General features: G+C 33.9%; 2 protein-coding genes across 3 annotated transcripts; both read right to left on the bottom strand.

The window, feature by feature from the left end:
• Nucleotides 1-10,869: 10,869 nt before the first annotated feature.
• On the bottom strand, nucleotides 10,870-15,044 carry LOC100265084 (proline-rich receptor-like protein kinase PERK4). Of its 2 annotated transcripts, none has more exons than XM_010650858.3 (9): nucleotides 14,801-15,044; nucleotides 13,919-14,609; nucleotides 13,280-13,798; nucleotides 13,036-13,128; nucleotides 12,888-12,958; nucleotides 12,696-12,772; nucleotides 12,165-12,306; nucleotides 11,682-11,843; nucleotides 10,870-11,419 (listed from the first exon to the last, which is right to left on the bottom strand). In XM_010650858.3, the coding sequence occupies exons 2-9, from the start codon at nucleotides 14,511-14,513 to the stop codon at nucleotides 11,171-11,173; spliced, it is 1,908 nt and encodes a 635-aa protein (XP_010649160.1). In that variant the 5' UTR covers nucleotides 14,514-14,609; nucleotides 14,801-15,044; the 3' UTR covers nucleotides 10,870-11,170. The 2 variants fall into 2 exon arrangements, with proteins under 2 accessions (XP_010649160.1, XP_010649161.1); XM_010650859.3 differs by having other exon boundaries at nucleotides 13,928-14,609.
• Nucleotides 15,045-16,389: 1,345 nt separating this feature from the next.
• Nucleotides 16,390-20,692, bottom strand: LOC100266764 (F-box protein At5g07610). Its single transcript, XM_002270527.5, has 2 exons — nucleotides 20,546-20,692; nucleotides 16,390-17,654 (listed from the first exon to the last, which is right to left on the bottom strand). Exon 2 carries the CDS (start codon nucleotides 17,579-17,581, stop codon nucleotides 16,508-16,510), a length of 1,074 nt encoding a protein of 357 aa, XP_002270563.1. The 5' UTR covers nucleotides 17,582-17,654; nucleotides 20,546-20,692; the 3' UTR covers nucleotides 16,390-16,507.
• Nucleotides 20,693-21,410: the final 718 nt, after the last annotated feature.

Below are 21,410 nucleotides of genomic sequence, written 5' to 3'. Positions count from 1 at the left end.
AGTTTGTAAAAACTCGTTGATCTAACTTCAACAATATAAATAACATTAAAATCAATAATTTTGAATATAAAAAAACAAAATAAAATAAATTTGAATGATGGAGAATATTATTTCTTATTCAAAATTGTTGTTTTTTGATACATAAAATGGTAGAGAACCCGAAACATAAGAACAGCCTTGTTAGCACAAGTTATTAAAGGTGGTGTTTGGTATATTTGTTTGGTACACTGAAATAGAGAATAAAAGTAAATATTTTGTTTTTATTCTTAGTTTTTTGGTGAATGAAAATGAATTTGGTGATTACATTATTAATGTTAGGATGAATCTAAGAATTCAAAATTAGAATGATTATTTGTTTTTATTCTAATATTTGGTAATAATAGGAATGAAAATAAAAAAAGAAATAAATTGATAATAATATCCTATATATAGTTTAAAATAATGTTTTATTTTATTTTAAAAAAAATAAATTTTGAGAGTTTTTTTTGTTACTGAATAATAATACTAAAAAAAAATCTTATTATGAGACGAAAAGACACGAGACTTATGAATAAAATCCAATGGTAAAATAGTAATTTTAGACTATTTTATACTTTTTTTTATGGGTTGAATGAATTAATATACCATCTAATTATGATGAATTGAAATCATACTTCTAAGTGAGATTTGATTTTTATCGAAATAATTTTTTATTCCATTTTTATCCTCATAAAATTTTTTCAAACAGGGGAAAGAGGGTAAGAAGGAATGAAATATTTATTCCCACTCCTCCTTACCATATACCAAACGTACCCCTAAATAGAAACGTGACACATGTAGAATATAAAATATTATAGAAAGATTATTATCAATTTTCTCTTGAAAATCCGGCTGGAGGTAGGAAGCGTACGTGTGCCGTATGAGTGTTGTATTATGATGAGCTGCATGGGCGATGGGCAACTATTGCAATAATAGAGTGATGCTTTTTGATGTGCCTAACATGTGTTTGAAGTATAAACAAACTTTTTTACTTGAACGATTTACTAGTAATTATTTTAAAAAAAATTGGATAAACATACAACTTTTATTACAGAGTATAGATAAATTATCTTATTATTATTTGAAGGAGTTCAAAGTTTGATAGCAAAAATATCTCTTCTAATTTCTCTTTAATTTCCTAAAATTAGATATGTTCACATCATTATTGATTCAAAAGACATATTAATAAAGTTAAATTTAAAAATTGATGGATAAAAAATCCAATAAAAACTCGATTTAAAATTGATTGACAGATATCTCAAAAAAATGAAGTTTCCTCACAAAAAATAATTAAATAAATTGAATTTATTTTAGCATAAGATCCAATGAAGAATTATTTATTTAAATGCCAAGGTTGCAATTTCTTATCCGCCACACTAATAGTTTATCACAATAATATTTGTTTAAAAGTTGCTAAAGGTTCTAGGTTTCAAATTGGAGTCTTTTATGCACTTTATAATGCAATCAATTGTAACGAAGAGAAATTGATTGAGTCAATTAGGTTCGACTGGTTGAGTTGGATTTGCACTTTCTCCCTTTTAGTAGCATGTATTCAATTGATCAAGGTTAAACCTCAACCAACTACCAATTGGGCAACAGTTGGGCTAGTAGTCAATTCAATTGGTTGGTTGACTAGTTAACCCCAAACTCTAATTGTTAGTTTGAGTTTCTAACTTTTATTTAAAAGCTTTAAACTTCTTATATTGTTAGAAAGAATATTTTTGTATCATTCTTAAATATTATTTGAGTTTTAGGGAGGTATTTTTAGAGTGCACTTGTTTTAAAACTTACATTTCATCTTAGTGCACAATTTTACCCTTGTTTCTTTGTATTCTATTTGAACAAATATTGTAAATTAGGAATCCTTTTTACATTTTTATATTTTGTAAGGGTCCTTTAGAACTATAATTTAAAAGGAAAAACTTGAAGACTTTTTTTTTTCTTCCCTTTTTTAAAGTCTTATTGTAAAGGGTGCTTAGAATCATAATCCAAGAGAGTGATTGAAGTCATAAGTCTAAGAGAGTGCTTGAAGTCATAAGTCCTAAAGGGTTGATTGAAACCATAATCCAATTGTAAGTTTAGAGGTTTGACTAGATTGATTGGAACCATAATTCAATTGTCAGTTTAGAGGCTTGGGTTACAAGCCTTAGAATAGCAGGAAACCTTAATATTATTGAAGCTTGAGGAGAGTGAACAATGATTTTTGTGAAGAATTTAAATGATTTGAATTCATCTTCATGAGTTTTACTCAAATTATTTATTATTTATTCATAATTTATTGAGTTCTAACAATGTTTTAAAAATGATTAGCATGTAAATTATTATTCTTCATGTTTGAATGGTTTGATTGAGATTTTTAGATGAATTTCATAGGATTTTACATCAAGAAAATTGGTTTTGGACATCCAAAGGATAACTCGAACATCTCAAGCAAAAGGACAAAGTTACTTTCGATAGATTTCAAAGCTCTTCAAATCCGCGTATTCGAAGCCTCTTCAAATCCGCTCCCAGAGTTCTATAAAAGGGGATCCTCCCTTCATTGTAAGGTATAAACCAAAATAGAGAAAAAAATTTGAGAGAAAACCCTCCAATTGTAACCAAAGCCTTGTAGTGAGTTCAACTCTGAGAAACTCTTTTCAAAGTTCTTTGTAATATTCAAAGTCTATAAGTTACTTTCAAGTTTCAAATAAAGTTTAAATTTCAAATTTAGTTCTATCTTCTTTATTGCATTTTATTTAAAGAAGATGTACTCTATTGAATTTTTGTCTAGTTGTTTGAGTTTTAAATGAGACCACTTGTGACTCATCTAGACTTAATTGAGAGAATACTTCAAAGTTCAATCTTGATCTTCAAATTTGAGATCTTTTGTTTATTATGTTGTTTTCAAGATGTAAAACTAGATGATTAAAAAAACTATTGGTTAAGATGTTTGGGAAATCTTTTCAAGATTCAAAAGTAGATGATTAAAGACTATCAGTTAAGGTATTTGGTTTAGACTCAAGTGTGTATTGAGTGATATGTAAAGTGTAAACCTTTTTAAGAAAGTATTGAGGGGTTTGTGTAATTATTATTTTTATCACAAAATTGTCAAAGCGGAATATTGTAAAAATCATTGTATATTGACAATTTTGGGTTAAAATTTCCATCGCTTACTCCTAGCTCAAAATTTCCAAATCCTCCACCCTTGGAATCTTATCATTTCAAAAAAGGTTTGTGACTGAAAGATAGAAGAAATGCTAAGTATTTTGAAGTGTGTATGGGTTCAAAAATTGGTCAACCAAGTTATTAAAACTAGGGTTGGAAGCTTAACATGTATACCTAGAATATTCTAGTCTTTCAATTGTTTCAATCACATTGTATAATTTTATTTATTTATTTATTTATTTATTTTTTCAGATTGATCAAAGATGTTGAATTATGGTTGAATTCCTAATATTTAAACTCATTTTCAGAATAGAGATTCGTAACAAAAAATGAAAAAAAAAAAAAAAAAAGCTTGGTGTGCCTCATAGAGCTTCAAATATTTTCAACATTGAGAAATGTTTATTTCTTATGAAAATTTTTGGATATTTGATTTGAAAATCATATATGTTAATTTGAGAGAAAAATTTTGCAATAAAATTTGTTTATTGATTTTTGTTTTCATCCTTACTCTTCTTCAGTTATTGGGATAAAACTCAAATATTTTCTTTCATGTATATTAACATCAAGAAGGGATTCCAAAGAAGCGCCACATGAAAATTGCAAGAACTAAATTTCCTAAGATAGAAGTCAAACACTTTAAGAGAGAATTAAAGGTATTAGACTAAGTAAAACCTTGAATCTAATATTTTCTTCGATATGGATTTTATGAACAAGACTTTATTTCTTATGTTGCCATAAATATTTCATTTTCATGTAACTTATATGTTTATTAAAAAATTACAAAAAAAATATTAAAAGAAAAGATTACATGTGTGAACCATTCTTTGAATATTCTACGAGGCACCTATTCATGCCCATTAAGTGCTAACCCCACATGAAAAACAAATTTTTATAAGTTTAGTGTCCGTTTGATAGCAATTTTAACAAGCGTTTTTAAAGAAAAATTAGGTGTTTGATAAAATTTAGAAAACATTTTTAAAATTTTGAAAATATCACTTGTAATATTAAAAAGGCACCTGTAATATTTTTTAGAAAAATATGATTCCCTCAATAAAAACACTGCCAAAATACACTCCTAAGCTACTAACCATAGTTGTAACTAGTTAGACAAGTGACCATGACTATAACCACCCTCTTTGACCTATAGTTAGTGGGTTATGGTGCCTTATCATCCAAGGCAAGAGGAAAATGAAAGCTGGATAAAATGAGGTTACTACCAGAAAAATGAAAAAAAGGAAGAATGGAGTGTTGGGATTTTATTTCTCCTGCATCTTCGGTAATAAACCGAAGACATGATTCGGAATGTGGTCCACATCATTCCATCAATTTAGGAACTAGGATTCATGCTCCAAACCACGTTCGCATCACTACCCCATGTTCTGTGCACATTCCAAGTAGACTCAGTGATGGAGAGAGTCTTTTAAAATGAGGCAGAACACTAACAGGAGGGTACCCTAAGCTTGCAATCTCTTTTTAGTTTTCAAAACACCATCTAAGTGGAGATTGTGAAGGTTTAGAAGCACCTGAAACCCGAAAATAGCAAAACCCATTTTAACTTGTAGAATGACAATGGCGGGAGGTATGTTTTCCGATCAGTTTATAATTCCGTTTATGATCTAATTGCTATTTAATGTTTTTTATATAGCATGTTTAGATATGAGATTACAGTTGGTATCAGAGCCTTGCATACCTTTGCCTTGTTCATTTTACAATCTGCATTTTTCAATCAAGTGAGTTTTGGTATTTTAGAGGTTTTGGTTTTAGAAGTTTTTGATGAAAAATATTGGTAGAAATCATTAGGAGATGAGATTTCTAACATTTTGGTGTTTTATCATCAATTTGGTGTCTGGAATGCTTGGAAACCGTTGGGTTTCATTTCGAGTTGCAGATGGGTCAAACAAACATCGTTTTGACTATCAATAACACTTAAATAAGTAAACAAGTAATTAGAAAATGGGCAGTAGCCCAATTGGTCACAACCTTGTCTACCTTCATTGATTGCATAGGTTTGAGTCCTCTTGGTAGCAACCTATAAACTTATTTTTATTTTTTTTTATAAAGAGATTGATTTGGCTGGTATTTCTTTCCTTCAACAAAGCCTCTGCCTCAAGACTTGTATGTCACGAATTTCTGTGTCCCTGCATCTAGATCTAGTGAATTGTAATAAATAAATAAAAAAATCATAAAATTTAGTGTTTTTAAAATATGTTAATTTATGGATATTTTATGTGATAGATTATTTATTTTTGCTAGTTGAATGCATATTTTTATTTTAATGGTTTATTGTGCATACAACATTAAATTAAATAATTTGCACATTAAATTTATTCTTAAAGGCTTTTATGGTTTTAATTTTAGATATTAATGTGCTTATAATTTATACAATTTCAGAAATTTTGCACATTGATATTGAGTTTTGTGTAAAAAAAAATAAAATAAAAATTGTTTATGGTTTCATGCAATTTATATAAGTTTTCTTGTGAATTAATTAAATGTCAAGTGATCCATATAATTTTAATTAATTAAGGAGTAGCCACAACATCCTTAATTATACAAAATTATATATTAATTGTTTTGGGATCACATATTGGAAAATGACATTATGGGTAATTAATTATATTTGATATAATAAAATTTTATCCCACAGGAATTTTTTATTATATTTGTATAATTAATTAGGGTGAAATATCAAATTATATTTCTTAATTACCCACAGGAATTAGGAAATAAAACACAATTTGATAGTTTTATCATAAGGTTTTACATGGATCTAATTGAATTAGAACTTTAGCCCACATGCAAGTTTTATGTCACTCGATTCATAATTTTTTTAACATGAGTTACATTGGTAAAACATGATATTTTTTTATTAATCTCAAATTTGAGTTATAAGCATGTATGTTTAATTTTTGTGCAATCATGCAACCTGCGAATTTCTCTAATATAAAATGTGACATTCCCGAATTGAAATGTGATAACTATAAGGTTTGGAAGGAGAAAATTCTCCTTCATTTGGGGTGCATGGACATTGATTATGCTATCAGGAAAGACAAACCAACCATTATTGACACCAACACTACAACAGAAAAGGCTCTTTATGAAAATGGGAGCAATCAAATCGCCTTAGTCTGATGTTCATAAAGACCAAAATCTCTTATGGTATTCGTGATTCTGTGGATCAGCATGACAATGTCAAGGCATTACTGAAGGTTATTGATGAACAATTTGTGACTTCAGATAAGGCACTTGCCAACGCCCTAATAATGAAGTTTTCATCTTTAAGGCTCACCAATGTGAGTGGTGTGCGAGAACACATAATGCAAATGAGGGATATTGCGGCACAATTGAAAACACTTGAGGTTGAAATGTCTGATTCCTTCCTTGTGCACTTCATTTTAAACACTCTTCCACAACAATATGGACCCTTCAAAATCTCCTACAGCACACACAAAAATAAGTGGTCAATTAATGAGCTTCTGACCATGTGTGTTCAAGAGGAGGGAAGGTTGAAAATGGAATTGGGTGAGAATGCATTAATGACAATGGAAGGAAATGATTAGAATCAGGCCAAAAAGAAAAAGAAAGGTAAAATACCGCCCCAAGGTGGAATCAAGAAGATCAATAAGTGCTTCTTCTACAAGAAGAAGGGGCACATGAAAAAGGGTTGCACCAAATTCCAGAAATGGCTTGAGAAGAAAGGTAAACCAATCTCATTTGTTTGTTATGAATCTAATATGGTTGATGTTATTTATAACACATGGTGGGTTGATTTTGGTTCTACAATCCATGTTTCGAATACCTTGCAGGGTATGTGAAACCTAAGGAAGCCAATGTCAAGTGAGCAATGCATTTATTCAAGAAACAAGATGTGTTCAAATGTGGAGGCTGTTGGAACATGCAGTTTAGTTTTAAGTAGTGGTTTTATTTTAAATTTAGAAAAGACATTTTATGTTCCAAGTTTCTCTAGGAATTTGATTTCGGTTTCAAGAATTGTAACTTTGGGTTATTCCTTTAGTTTTTATGAGACATCTTTCAGTTTGTTTTATAAATCTAATCTTGTTGGAAATGGTACATTGTCTAATGGTCTTTTCTCTATCAATTTGCAAAATGATACCACTAATAATACTATGCATGTTCACATTGGTACAAAACGATGTGTTATGAATGAAGATTCCTTTATGTTGTGGCATCGGATATTGGGACATATCTCCATATAGAGAATTAAGAGATTAGTAAATGATGGAATACTAAGTACTTTAGATTTTACTGATTTTCACACTTGTGTGGACTGCATTAAGGGAAAATAGACATATTAGAGATCATACATTCAGATATTTGTTGTCTAGACATGGACGCATATGGTCTGAAATACTTCATCTCCTTCATAGACGATTACTCACGATACATGTATATCTACTTGCTCCATAGCAAGAATGAAGCATTGGGTGCCTTTAAAGTTTTTAAGGCTGAAATAGAAAAATAATGTGAAAAGCAAATAAAGATTGTGAGAACGAATAGAGGTGGAGAATATTATGGTAGATACACCGAGGATGGACAAGCACCTGGTCCCTTTGCGAAGTTTCTTCAAGAGCATGGGATAGTTGCTCAATACACCATGCCTGGTTCCCCAGACCAGAACAGTGTGGCTGAAAGAAGAAACCGAACATTAATAGACATGGTTAGGAGTATGCGTAGCAACTCCAAGCTTCCTGAATCCTTGTGGACTGAAGCTCTTAAAACGACAGTGTATATATTGAACCGAGTTCCAACAAAGGCTATCCCCAAGACGCCATTTGAATTATGGAAAGGTTGGAAACCGAGTTTGCGACATATATGCATTTGGGGATGCCCATCTGAAGTAAGAGTTTACAACCCACAAGAGAAGAAACTAGACTCAAGGACCATTAGTGCGTATTTCATTGGATATGCCGAAAGGTCTAAAGGGTATAAATTTTACTGTCCATCTCACAGCACTAGAATTGTGGAGTCAAGAAATGCTAAGTTTCTTGAAAATGACTTGATTAGTGGGAGCGATCGATTTCAAGACATTGTTTCTGAAAAAGATCATATAGATGCTCAACCATCCACTTCAAGTGATAGATTGATTGTCATTCAGAATGCCCTTCAAGTTCAAACGGGTGATAGACAACCAATCATTGAAGCTCCACAAATTGCTAATGACAATCCAGTAGATCAAGTTGTTCAAGATTCACCAGAAATTGTTGAACAACCCGTTGAGCAACGTGATCCTCAAGAAAATGTTGATTCAATATTAAGAAGATCTACAAGAGTGAGAAAACCAGTAATACCTAGTGATTATGTTGTGTATCTGCAAGAATTGGACTATGACATTGGAGCCGAAAATGATCTTGAAACGTTTTCACAAGCCATAAGTTGCAAAGAGTCTAATTTATGGTATGATGCTATGAAAGATGAGATGAATTCTATGGCATCTAATGGAGTCTGGAATCTTGTTGAATTGCCTAATGGTGCAAAAGCCATTGGATGTAAATGGGTCTTCAAGACAAAGAAAGATTCATTGGGCAACATTAAAAAAATATAAAGCGAGACTCGTTGCTAAAGGATTCACTCAAAATGAAGGAATTGACTACAATGAGACTTTTTCTCCTGTATCTAAGAAATATTCTCTTCGTGTCATTATGACATTAGTTGCACATTTTGACTTAGAGTTGAAACAAATGGATGTGGAAACGGCATTTCTCAATGGAAATTTAGAGGAAGAGGTTTACATGAAACAACCAGAAGGATTTTCCTCTAGTGGTGGTGAGCATTTGGTATGCAAGCTTAAGAAATCCATATATGGATTGAAACAAACATCCCGTCAGTGGTATTTGAAGTTTCATGATGTTATCTCTTCATTTGGTTTCGTGGAGAACATTATGGATCAATGTATATATCGGAAAGTCAGTAGGAGTAAGATATGTTTCCTTGTTCTGTATGTGGATGACATTTTACTTGCAACCAATAATAAGGGTTTGCTACATGAGGTGAAACAGTTTCTATCTAAAAACTTTGATATAAAGGATATGGGTGATGCGACTTATGTCATTGGCATTAAGATATAGAGAGATAGATTTCGAGGCCTTTTAGGTTTGTCTCAAGAGACCTATATCAAAAAGGTTTTAGAAAGATTTCGGATGAAAGATTGTTCACCAAGTATAGCTCCCATTGTGAAGGGCGATAGGTTCAATTTGGACCAATGCCCGAAGAATGATCTTGAGCGGGAACAAATGAAGAACATTCCTTATGCTTCTGCTGTTGAAAGCTTGATGTATGTTCAGGTCTGCACAAGACCTGACATTGCATTTGCTATTGGGATGTTAGGGAGATATCAGAGTAATCCAGGTATAGACCACTGGAAAGCTGCAAAGAAGGTGATGAGGTACCTTCAGGGGACCAAAGACTACATGCTTATGTATAGATGGACTGTTAATTTGGAAGTGATTGGCTACTCTGATTTGGACTACGCTGGCTGCATTGATTCGCGAAAATCAACTTCAGGATATGTCTTTATGCTAGCCGGTGGAGCTGTTTCTTGGAGAAGTGCAAAGCAAACTTTGATTACAACTTCCACTATGGAGGCTGAGTTCGTGTCTTGTTTTGAGGGTACCTCGCATGGTGTATGGTTAAAGAGTTTCATTTTTGGGCTTAGAGTTGTGGATTCAATTTCTAGGCCATTGAAGATATATTGTGACAATTCAGCTGCAATTTTTATGGCTAAGAACAATAAAAGTAGCAGTTGAAACAAGCACATCGACATCAAGTATTTAGCCCTAAGAGAACGTGTTAAAGAGAAAACAGTGGTTATTGAACACGTTAGCACTAAATTGATGATTGCTGATCCTTTGACTAAAGGCATGCCACCGTTGAAATTTAAGGATCATGTAGATAGATTGAGACTTGGTTCCTTTGTATGATTTTCGTTGTAAGAATGAATGTTATTTTCAATGAAACTCTATTTGTGATGTTTTCTCATATTTGATTTTCTTTGTGTACACTTTTATTCATTTATTGAGAAATATCATTAATGTTTGGACCTAGAATAAACATAGGGTTTATTCATTAAGCCATATAGGCTAGTGTTTAAGAAACATGATGCATTGTGATACATGGAAGATAACACTCAATATTAGAGGACCTATTGTCATGATTCATGTGTTTTGTTTATTGCTATGATGAATGATGGAATATATGGACCAAGTAGGAGAATGTTGGGATTTTATTTCTCCTGCATCTTCAATAATAAACCGAAGACGTGATTCGGAATATGGTCCACATCATTCCATCAATTTAGGAACGAGGATTCATGCTCCAAACCACGTTCGCATCACTACCCCATGTTCTTTGCATGTTCCAAGTAGACTCAGTGATAGAGAGAGTCTTTTAAAACAAGGCAGAACACTAACGGGAAGGCACCCTAAGCCTGCAATCTCTTTTCAGTTTTCAAAACACCATCTAAGTGGAGATTGTGAAGATTTAGAAACCCATTTTAACTTGTAGAATGGCAATGGCAGGAGGTATGTTTTCCAATCAGTTTATAATTCCGTTTATGATCTAACTGCTATTTAATGTTTTTTATATAGCATGTTTAGATATGAGATTACATGGAGGATTAATTCCCAATTAAGCTTTTGATGAATACTTCAAAATGTACACTGCAGACAGCTAATATACAACAAGTAATAATTAAAACTAGATCTGCCTTCATACATAAAGTCAGATTATGTATCTGCATGCATTAGTACAAACCCATAGAACAAGAGAAAACACAACTAAATGAAAATACCCGCCCCACCTTTGATTAATTTGAATCTCCCGAAGAAAACCAACATCCCAAATTAAAACAATGGCTTAGAAACAATGAGCCCCATTATTATTCACATATACATAATTTTTTTCTTTCGAGGGTATGATGATGACCAACATAATTGTATTTGGCAATATGATCAATAGTTGGGCCTCTCTAGAGTTTGTCCATCTGGTTTCCTTAACGATGGATCATCTCTTGGGAGTTGTCGGAAGAGGATGGGTTCTGCCCATACTCACTAGTTCCATCCTCGCTGCTTCCAAACTCTTGGCTCGACAATGCCATCTTTTTGAACTTCTCCATATCAGCGTTGTACATTCTTGTGTTGTATTCTGAGCTCATACTTGTGCTATACGCGGGGCTCTGGTTGGTCTTTGTCACATCGTTTAGGTCCTCCAGTGATACATCTCCCTCCAATGCCCGTACAATCTGCTTTCCATTCAGCATAGCAATCATGAATCAATCAGTATACTATGTTATATCAACTCTTCTTTCACAAGCTTTGATTTATTCGGAGCCACTAGTTACCATTTGGAAATCAAGTAGATGTGTGGTTGGTCCAATTTGTCCGTTTTATGTACTAGGATTTTTTCAAGCATTTCCATTGCCATATATAAGGGAACTTAGTATTCATATTGCTTGAAAGCATCCATGGTATTTCTATCAAGCACACACTTATAGGGCTCCATACCTGGCTCATTTTTGGCCGTCTTTTAGCAGAATGCCGGATGCTGGCAGCAGCACAAGCCACCATGCGTGCCATCTCCTGAGTGTTGTAATTGTTCTCCAAGAATCGATCCACCAGCTCGTCATAGTTGCCATCCGCCAATGCACGCGATAGAAGTGGTCGAGCCTGTTTGTCAATTCAGGAACAAGAGGAAGAAATGAGGGATAATGAAAGAAATTTCCCCATAACATCTTCATTCTGTGAGCCAAGACAAGGAAAATCTGTCATGTACTCACTTGGGCTTTGTTTGAATCTAGAAAAGTGGAAATGAATATGAAGTAGAAAATGGAAGAAAGAAAAAGTAGATAAAAATACAAATTAAGTTTGAACTTAATAAAATTATCTCATGTGACTATCCAAATTTATCTTCTTGTTTTTTTCCTATGTGCAGATAATTTGGTTTTCTTGATTCAAATAAAGTCTCAGAAATCTTAGATAACTACTAACCCAGTCTACTAAGCTTTCTTCAAATATAGCGTTATCAACAGGTCTTCGTCCGGTTATGAGTTCCAAGAGCATGACCCCATATGAGAAAACATCAGATTTCTCTGTTAGCTTGCCACTAGATGCATACTCTGGAGCCAAATACCTGCATTTCCATATAAACAAACTTCTGAGCCAGCAGACTCATAAGAATTTCCCCTGTTTTGAGATATGGGGAGTGCTTGGGAGCAACTTCAAGTAAGAATACTTTCATTAGTTGCTGAAATGATCTCCAACAGTCCATTATAAGTTTGTGAAGGAAACCCGCATCTAAGACACTAGTTACTTTCAGGAATCATCTAATGTCACTGGTGGAAAATAAAACTAAACTTCTATAGAAGTCTAGCTACAGAACAGGGAATAGCTCTCTCCTGATACTGAAAAATCTCTCCAACCCAGATGGATCAATCCAAGGTCTCTTCCTTCCCTCAAAAAGATCACAGTGTAGATGTTATTATTTCTTGAAGTTGTCTTAAACACAAAGTTATACATTACCCAAATGTTCCCATGACGCGTGTAGAGACATGGGTGCAATTGTCAGTAGACAGCTTAGCCAAACCAAAATCAGCCACCTGAATGAGAAGCATCACAGCATGATGGGTGAGCTTGGGCAACATAGCATGCGAAACTTAATGTTTAACAATATATATTCATGTGAAGAGTTGAAAACATGTTATGGACAAATACCATGGCTTCAAAGTTGTAGTCCAGGAGAATGTTAGCAGTTTTAATGTCACGATGGATAATCTTTGGATGGCCTGCATGCGTTTAACAAATGAATATGAGAGAGAGAAGAGGAGAAGAAAAGGGGGGACAGGGGATGCGAGTTTCTTACAGTCTTCATGAAGGTAAGCAAGCCCTTTGGCCGATCCCAATGCAATACGCATCCTACTTGCCCAATCCATGATCGGTCGACCACTTCCTGCAACTGAAATTTTGATAATTGAAATGATTAGGAAAAAAATTGACTGTTAGAAAGCAATGCTCATTGGAAAGGACATCTATTCTGTATAAATGAGGTTTGTTTTATATAGAAGCAGGGTAATGTCAGTAAGCTAGTCCATGAGCTCACAACTTACCATGAAGGTGGTGTTCCAATGTTTTGTTGTGAACAAATTCATAAACCAACATCCGCTGCCCATCAGCAATGCAATATCCCACAAGTGACACAAGATGGCGATGATGGACACGGCTTATAATTTCAACCTCAGCCTGGAATTCCCGTTCTCCTTGTCCACTACCTGATTTTAGACTCTTAACTGCAATCTCCTTTCCATTGGGCAACACGCCCTTGTGCACATACCCGAACCCTCCTTGACCCAGCAGATTAGCCTGAGCAAACCCGCCTGTAGCAGCAGCTAGCTCCTCATAAGTGAAGGTGCTCTTGTTGAACCCAAGAGCAAGATTTGGTGATGGGGGTGGCAATGGGGGATGACGAGGGCCTGAGTAATTCGAGCTCATGTCGCCACTGCTGATCATTGGCGGAGGTGGAGGTGCCCAGCCACCACCTGGTGGTTGGTGAAGTTTAACAACATGGTCTGCTGACTGGGGAGAGTTGTACCAGTTGGATTGCTGTGAACTGTTATAATAATTGTCACCTGTCCATGAGCCGTAGAACAGGAATATTCCAGTTTCCGTTAAATATAATTTAAGCTTGATATGATAATGTAAATGGTTGGTATTATTTGCAGTGGAAACTAATTAAAAATGTGGTTTACCATTTTTACCCGATGGATTCGATTGATATTGCGTCGCCTGACTCGCCTGTTGGTTTCTTTTCTTCCTCCTCTTGGCGCATGTTACACAAATGAGGATCAGAGCAATAAGGAGTAGCCCTGCCCCAACTGCTGCTCCTACTACAACAGCCAAGCTATCCGAAGATGATGAATCATCTGACGATGAACTAGTAGAACCTGGCGGTGGTGCTAAGGCTCCAGAAGAGGACGGAGAACGAGGTGGGGGAGGTGGCGGAACACCATTGGGTGGTGGGGGACTCCGACGGCTTCCCGAAGGTGGTGGGGGTGATGGAAGAGAACCATTGTTGGAAGGAGGGGGAGGGGGGGATGGCGGGGAGTTTTGCGGTGGAGGAGGTGATAAACTTTGTGATGGAGGAGGCGTGGAGTCGTCGGATGGCGCCGGAGATGGGGGTGGCTGTTCAGCCGGAGGTGGTGGCGATGCATTGGGAGAGGGTGGAGATGCATCGAATTCGGAAGGAGGTGGAGACGCGTCAGGGGACGGTGGTGATGACGACGACGACGGCGTAGGGGATGGCGGAGAATCGCTGGACGGAGCAGTCTCAGGGGACGAAGCCATTTCTTAAATCAATAAAACAACCGGCAAATGTCAACGTGAAAACACGCCGGTGACTCCGCCGCACCTGTACCTGCCCGTCTCAAGGCCTGAGGACCCCTGAAGAAGATAAACAATTAAAATTACAAACAAAACACATTAATTACATGATGATGGAATTTAACAAGCCAGTTTCTCGTTGATGAGAAACTCTCATATACAACAACCCCATATATGAATTAAGTTAGCCATGGTTGAGGAAGAATGAAGAATGTGAAGAAGACGAAGCATGCGTGAGAAAGGGTAATTACCTGCTGAATGAAGGGTTGTGAAAAGCAAGAGAGAAAAACGGTAAGCATAGTGGGAATTACGTGATAGACAAGGGGAAGGGGGAGGCCCTCCTTCCCCACTACTGCCCTCCTACAAAGGAGGGGGCCTATCTGTCTCTCATCCTTCAGTCCCTGCCACCTCTGGTTTAGTTCGAGTTGGTTATATTCAGTTTACCAGTTCCTGGCTGCTGCTCTTTTGCTTCCGCTTCCTCCGCCTCCTTGATCTATACCCTCCATGATTTCCTTCTCCCTTGCGCTATCAGTTTGAAGTATGTTTTCATTTTAGAAGAAAATTTAAATGTAACTTAACAGTATTAATATCGTCTCTTATCTTATTTTTCTAAATCATTTTTATAATTACTATTTGCTACAAATATAAAAAAAATCCCATCAAGAAGTTATAAAATGATTGTAAATTCCATTTATTTATTACTAAATAAAAAAATAGAATAAAAATATAAACCTTGACAGACTTAAAGTATGTTTGATGGTGAATTTAATAAATGTTTCTATCATTTCTAATAGTTGAATTTTTTTTCTTCTAATATTATAAAAATTAGAAACAATTTTTCCCAACCACTTGGAAATTTGGACTTGGGGTTGATTAAGGTGAAAAATAAGTCATTTGTTAAAATTTAAAAAATATTTTCAAAAATCTGAAAAATTCTTTATAATGTTAAAAAATCCTTTTTAGAGTTTCACTAAGAAACACAATAAGTATGAAAATGTTTCTACTCAAAGTGTTTTTCTAAGAAGCGTTTATAGAAAAATTATAATTTCCTCATATCGTTTTTCAATATTATAAGTGATTTTAAAAATTTTTAAAAGTGTTTCCTAAATTTTATCTTAACACTTAATGTTTTTAAAAAAAATACTTTTTAGATTAAAAAAACTTCTTAGAATCATTTTAAGGAAAACATTTTCATTAAAATTATCTTAATATAATAGTATATTTGATAATAATTATAAGAAGCGTTTTTAAAATTTTTAATTAAAATTTTTATTATTAAAATGTTATAAATATTAATTCAAATGTTAAAAAAGTTATAAACGATTAAAATCATTATCAAACACACTCTAAGTTATTTATAGCAAATAAAAAAAAATGATTTGGTAGAAGCTAGCACCACGCCTGCTTTACAGGAGAGCTGATAACCTTCACCGGAGGCGTGAAGAGAAGTATCATATTGAAGAAGCGTTACTCAGTGGACTACATTTTCAGCTTCGTCCTTCAACAAAGGGCATCTGAGAAATCAAGTCATGTTCATAGCCATTATCAGACACCATTCTACCTTGACAGTGCATCCCATACACGCCATAGATCAACAAAAACAATTGGATTAATGTGGTTCAAAAAAGATTCACATAAACTAGTAGCCGTGGCCAACTCAAAAAATCACATGGCCGAATATTTTTCATGCACCTTATATCAATCTATATCTAAAATCATATGTAATACTTTGTACTAGAACCATGAAAACTCTATTGCAGAAATGAATGTGTCTCCTTACTGCAAGGCATTTGGGGCTCCCAAAAAACAAAAGGCGCCCTATATGGAGACAACTCAAAAATCGCACCAACCTTCATGGATTAAAACATTATCACCAAATCCGATTGCCCATGATTCAAGTTTCATGGCTAGAGATTGTATCAAGTGAGAAACAAAAGACTGAGAAGAGAAGGCCCTAACTACACATGGACAAGGTTATTCACATATGCAATCAGCCTCGTCCCAACTGCACTGCCCAAGGCCGAAGTTTCTTTGCTCTTCATGTCATAAGAAAAGATTGTAGTCCCGTCGTGAATCACCACTGTATCACTGTCAGCAAACACCACTGATGGCTGCTTGCAGGAACCCGCACCAAGAGCTGAAGGGTCTAAATTGATGAGTCGTTTCTGCACCCATGTCCTGGCCTTGCTATGCATTTCCATGGTGTTTGAGTAGACATTAGACAACACGTTCACAGTTACAGTCCAGCCATGCATGGAAACTGAACAAAGCTTCCCTTGCATCACACACAAGGCCCCTTTCATGCCATAGATGAGTTGTGACCGCTCTCTTGCAAGATCAAAAGCAACTAGCACGCCATGCTTCATTTGCCAGTAGACAATGCCATTCACATGAACACCTGGGCTTGGCAGGAGTTTCCTATCCCCAAGGCAAATCTCCCGAGAAATTCTCCAACATCCTTCTGCAGAGGAATATATCTCAAATTCATATCCATCATCAAAATCAGTGGATGGGAATGCACAAACCAACTTGTAATCAGCCACAAAATTGAGTAAGGATGGTTCAAAAATGACCACAAGGGCAGGGTCAGTCCCATGATCAGCATCTGGTTTAGGTAATTTTTTCCACATTTTGGTAGCAGGGTTGCACATATAGTAGGCCTTGTCCCCAGTGCGAGCCTGACAACAGAGTAGTCCATTGCAAGAGGCTCTGATGTCAACTGGAACAGGCAAGAACTTCAAAGACGGGTCAGGCACACCATAAGCCTTTGGATCAAGTGAGATGAATGAGGGTGGCTCGCCAGCGATTTGATAAAAGAGGCCTGACACAGCATGGAACGAATTTGACTGGTTGTGGGCAAAGAAGGGTGTTGAGATCTGCATCTTCCAGTCCCTACAAACCCCTGTGAACCTGAAAAGCGATTTTGCAGGAAGAAAAGGGAGAGTATACTCCCTTATTATGTCTTTCAGGTCCATGTAGATCTTATTGTTCCCACCTACAATGGACTTACTAGGTCTCTTTCCTCGATCCATCCAACTTTCAGTCAAATTTCCACAGCTTGATATGAGATCAGACTTCACACCTATCAGGTTGCATTTGGAAAATCTACACACATGATAGAGAGCATTAAAAGAGAGAACAAATACCACCTGGTTCATTCTAGTGGCTTTGATGAGTATGAAATGATTACATATGAAATATTTTAGGAACCAGGAAATATGTTCAGTTTTTGGTTCATTTCTCCTAAAATGTTTCACTTAGACCTATTATGTAAACTATGCAAAATATTATATCCTTGACATAATTCCAGAGTGGATTTTGAATCTTGCCCATACTTTAAATGGACCCTAACCACACAAGGTTGTCAATAGGAAATGAGTCGTTTTTCAAATCCAACTTTTATAAATTTATCAATATCAACATAGGCAGCATCAAATTGACATATTGCTTAAAATGTGTTTCATAGAGGATTTTTGGCTCCTTTGATCAAAGATTCAAAAGAAGCATTTAAATTGTGACCTTATTGAATTCCTAGAGACTCATTCATATGGTTCCTGAATTAAGCACTTTAGCATCAATCAAATCACAATAAACTAATGATCTATAGTTTAAAGCACACTTTAAGTCTATTAAATTTTGTATCTTTTAAGTGTGCAAAAATTACCCTTTTTTATTTATTTTTTCTAAAAAAAAAGTTTTCATTTATTAGTTAAGCCATTTCTTTCTTCTCTTTCCTTTTTTTTTTTCCAATCCAAAGGCATCAATAAACCACATTATGTCGGCAGCCCATCCCCATACTCATAAACAACACTACCCAAATCCTTGATTTAAAACATCATATTGGATAAATCCTTTCCTTTGCTATTCCTCTTCTTTTGAATAGAAAATGAATAAATAAATAAACAAAAAGAAAAAGGGGGAAAAAAAAATAAAACCAACTATAGAAGGGGACTTGAATACTTATTAATTTGACTCAATTCAAATCTAATACCTTATTTCAATCAATTGAAGAGTCTCATCTATGTTGGGATAAATTTTAACCAACTTCTAATGATAACTCATCACTTTTACAATTAGCTTATGCTCATATATAAACAAAATTATGTTATCGATTGATTACATTCATTTTTGGCTTTTCAAGGATGTAAAAATGAACAAAAACCTTGTTTGTTTTTGTCTAAAGTCTAATAGACTTAAGATGTTTTAGTACCCATAGTTTTTAAAATTAATAAAGTATTTGGTAAATCAACTTAATAACTTAATTTGCTTAATGACTTAATTTAAGTTATTACATTCATTTTTTACTTTCCAAGGATATCAAAAAAAAAAAAAAAGAAAAAAAAAAGAAAGAAAGACCTTGTTTATTTTTGTCTAAAGAAAGTCTAATAGACTTAAGATGTTTTAATAACAATTGTTTTTTAAAATTAATAGAGTATTTGGTAAATCAACTTAATAACTAATTGACTTGATGACTTAATTTAAGTTATTAAATAAACTAAGGCCTCATTTGAGATAGATTCCTCTTTTTGGCTTTAGACGGAAGCTGAAGGTGAAACCCAAGTCATAATTTCTAAAAGATAATTTCATTATTATAAAAGTTTTATTAAACATGAAAGAACTTATCACATAAGACAAAAGTTTCTACAAGAAACAACATTTTCCTGATTTCCATATTAAGCTCTTGTTTAAGCCATAAGCTCCTTGAACAAAATTAGCCAAACAAGAATAGAATCTTATTGAGCTTAAAAAAGAGTATTTGACTTTTTAGAAGTTGATCCAAATAGGGCTTCAGCTTAATATTTCAAATTAAAGCTAAAAATGACTTTGGTGAACAATTTAATAATTTAATATGACTTAATGACTTAAGCATAATTTAACTGGAAATCACCTTAAGTCATTAAGTATTAACTATTAAGTTTAACCAAATACCCTTGAAGCCTTATTTTCAAACATTCTATATAAAGTTTAACCAACTTTTTATATGCTAGTATTGTTTGTTTTTTAAATTAAGTCTTATTTCAGATATTTTGTCCAAATATTTAAAAGACAAAATTAACTCTTATCATAAATATTAAGTTTGAATGACATTTTTGCAGATTACCATTTAGATTTTAGACAAATTCACATCTATTTTAACTTCAGATTAAAAAATGTTGCCTTTTTTTATATTCTTCTTCTTCTTCTTCTTCTCTCTCCATTTGTTTTGTTTCCTGTATGGAAAATTGCACTAAACTCTGCAATTTCTATGCAATCAAAATGAGGAAAATCCATAAATGAGAGGCTATCTAATATTAATTAATGAATCAAATACCACATTGGTTTTTATTAGTATATTGGATGGATGGTGAAGATCAACTTCAAATCCAACCACTCAATTTCAATATAATCAACGGGAATGATCGAAACGAAGATATGTTCCCTTTTCTTTATTCTCTTCCTTTAGGGTCTCTCCGGATCCTTGAAAGTTTAAGACAAAGTAGGAGAAACAGAGAATATAGAGTAAAAATTTAAGGAAAGAAACAAATAATTAGGTTCCGAACTTGATAAAAAGCTTTCACCCAAAACCAAAGAAGAGGTTATGGATTTCTCGATACATTTTTTCTTACCGTTTTCCGTGATCCAAACAGAGCTTTAGTACTGTTTTTAGCAAATTTCACCACTTCAGACACAGTTACACTCAGTTTGCTTCTCGGAGAGAATAAGAAACCCTATTCTACAAATTCTCCTCTGTTTTCTCTCATCTTTCCAGAGAACCAAACAGAGCCCAAATCATAATACATGATCGGAAAAGTTAGCTATTTTACTTATAAATTAATCAAAATTATGTAAACAAAATTAGGCATTTTCTCTATTAAAAAAAAAAAAAAAAACAACAACAACAACGAATCACCGTCAGCAGCATTTCGATCGAAAATAATAAAAGACGCTAAGCACTGATAACGTAATGACTACAGAGAAATCTGAAATAAATGGAATAATTAAGCATAAACTCATACCTCAATCGATTTGATTCTGAGAGGGGCAGGGGTTGGTGGGTATAGACTCTAGAGAGAGGTTTGAATTGGGTGCTTTTGTAAGTTTTCTAATTAGGAAAGCTTTGGAGAAGACCGGGGCTTGACTATAGGCTAGAGCCAAGGGTTTGCACCTTAAAAAAGGGAGTGTTTGTGTCCCCGGCTACAATTATCTCCTACCAGGATGGAGTCAAACCTAAAGCTGGTTGACCATACACTACACAATGAGTAAGTGCTTTCTTTATCAAATCACCGTCTACTATCTAGTAAAATGAAGTTTGATTCAAAGTTTAATTTTGGTATACATCCATGACTTTATAACAAGTAGTCAATAATCATAGAAAATGATTGAAAATGAATTACAAATGTAACGAAAGTGTTGCGACCTAAATAATAAATGTTATCGCAATGTTTTTTATTGAAAAATTGTTTGAAATTCTTAATTATTATATATATATATATATATATATATATATATATATATATATATATATATATATATATTATTAAAGAATATTTGATAGAATATTTTTAATATTTAAAAAAATTGAGAATTATTATGAATATCTCTATAATTTATGAGCTAGCATTAGAGATACTTAATATAGTTAGAGCTCGTGATTTAGGGTGTAAATACATGAAACAAAAAAAACATAAGATGCTTTCAAGGTTCAATATCAGTATCTATTTTTTTGTTTTTTATAATATTCTCGATCTTTATGATATCAGGTACTACTTTTTTCTAATCCACAGATGTAAGCATAACTAACAAAACCATATTAAAACCTTATATATCTTTATGATTTTATCTTTGTATTATTTTATTAATATGTTAACATTAAAACTTTCG

This window comes from Vitis vinifera, chromosome 4, assembly GCF_030704535.1.
Source record: "Vitis vinifera cultivar Pinot Noir 40024 chromosome 4, ASM3070453v1".
Taxonomy (NCBI): Eukaryota; Viridiplantae; Streptophyta; class Magnoliopsida; order Vitales; family Vitaceae; genus Vitis; species Vitis vinifera.
Note: the sequence above shows the minus strand (reverse complement) of the source record. Positions and strands in the feature narration are given on the sequence as shown.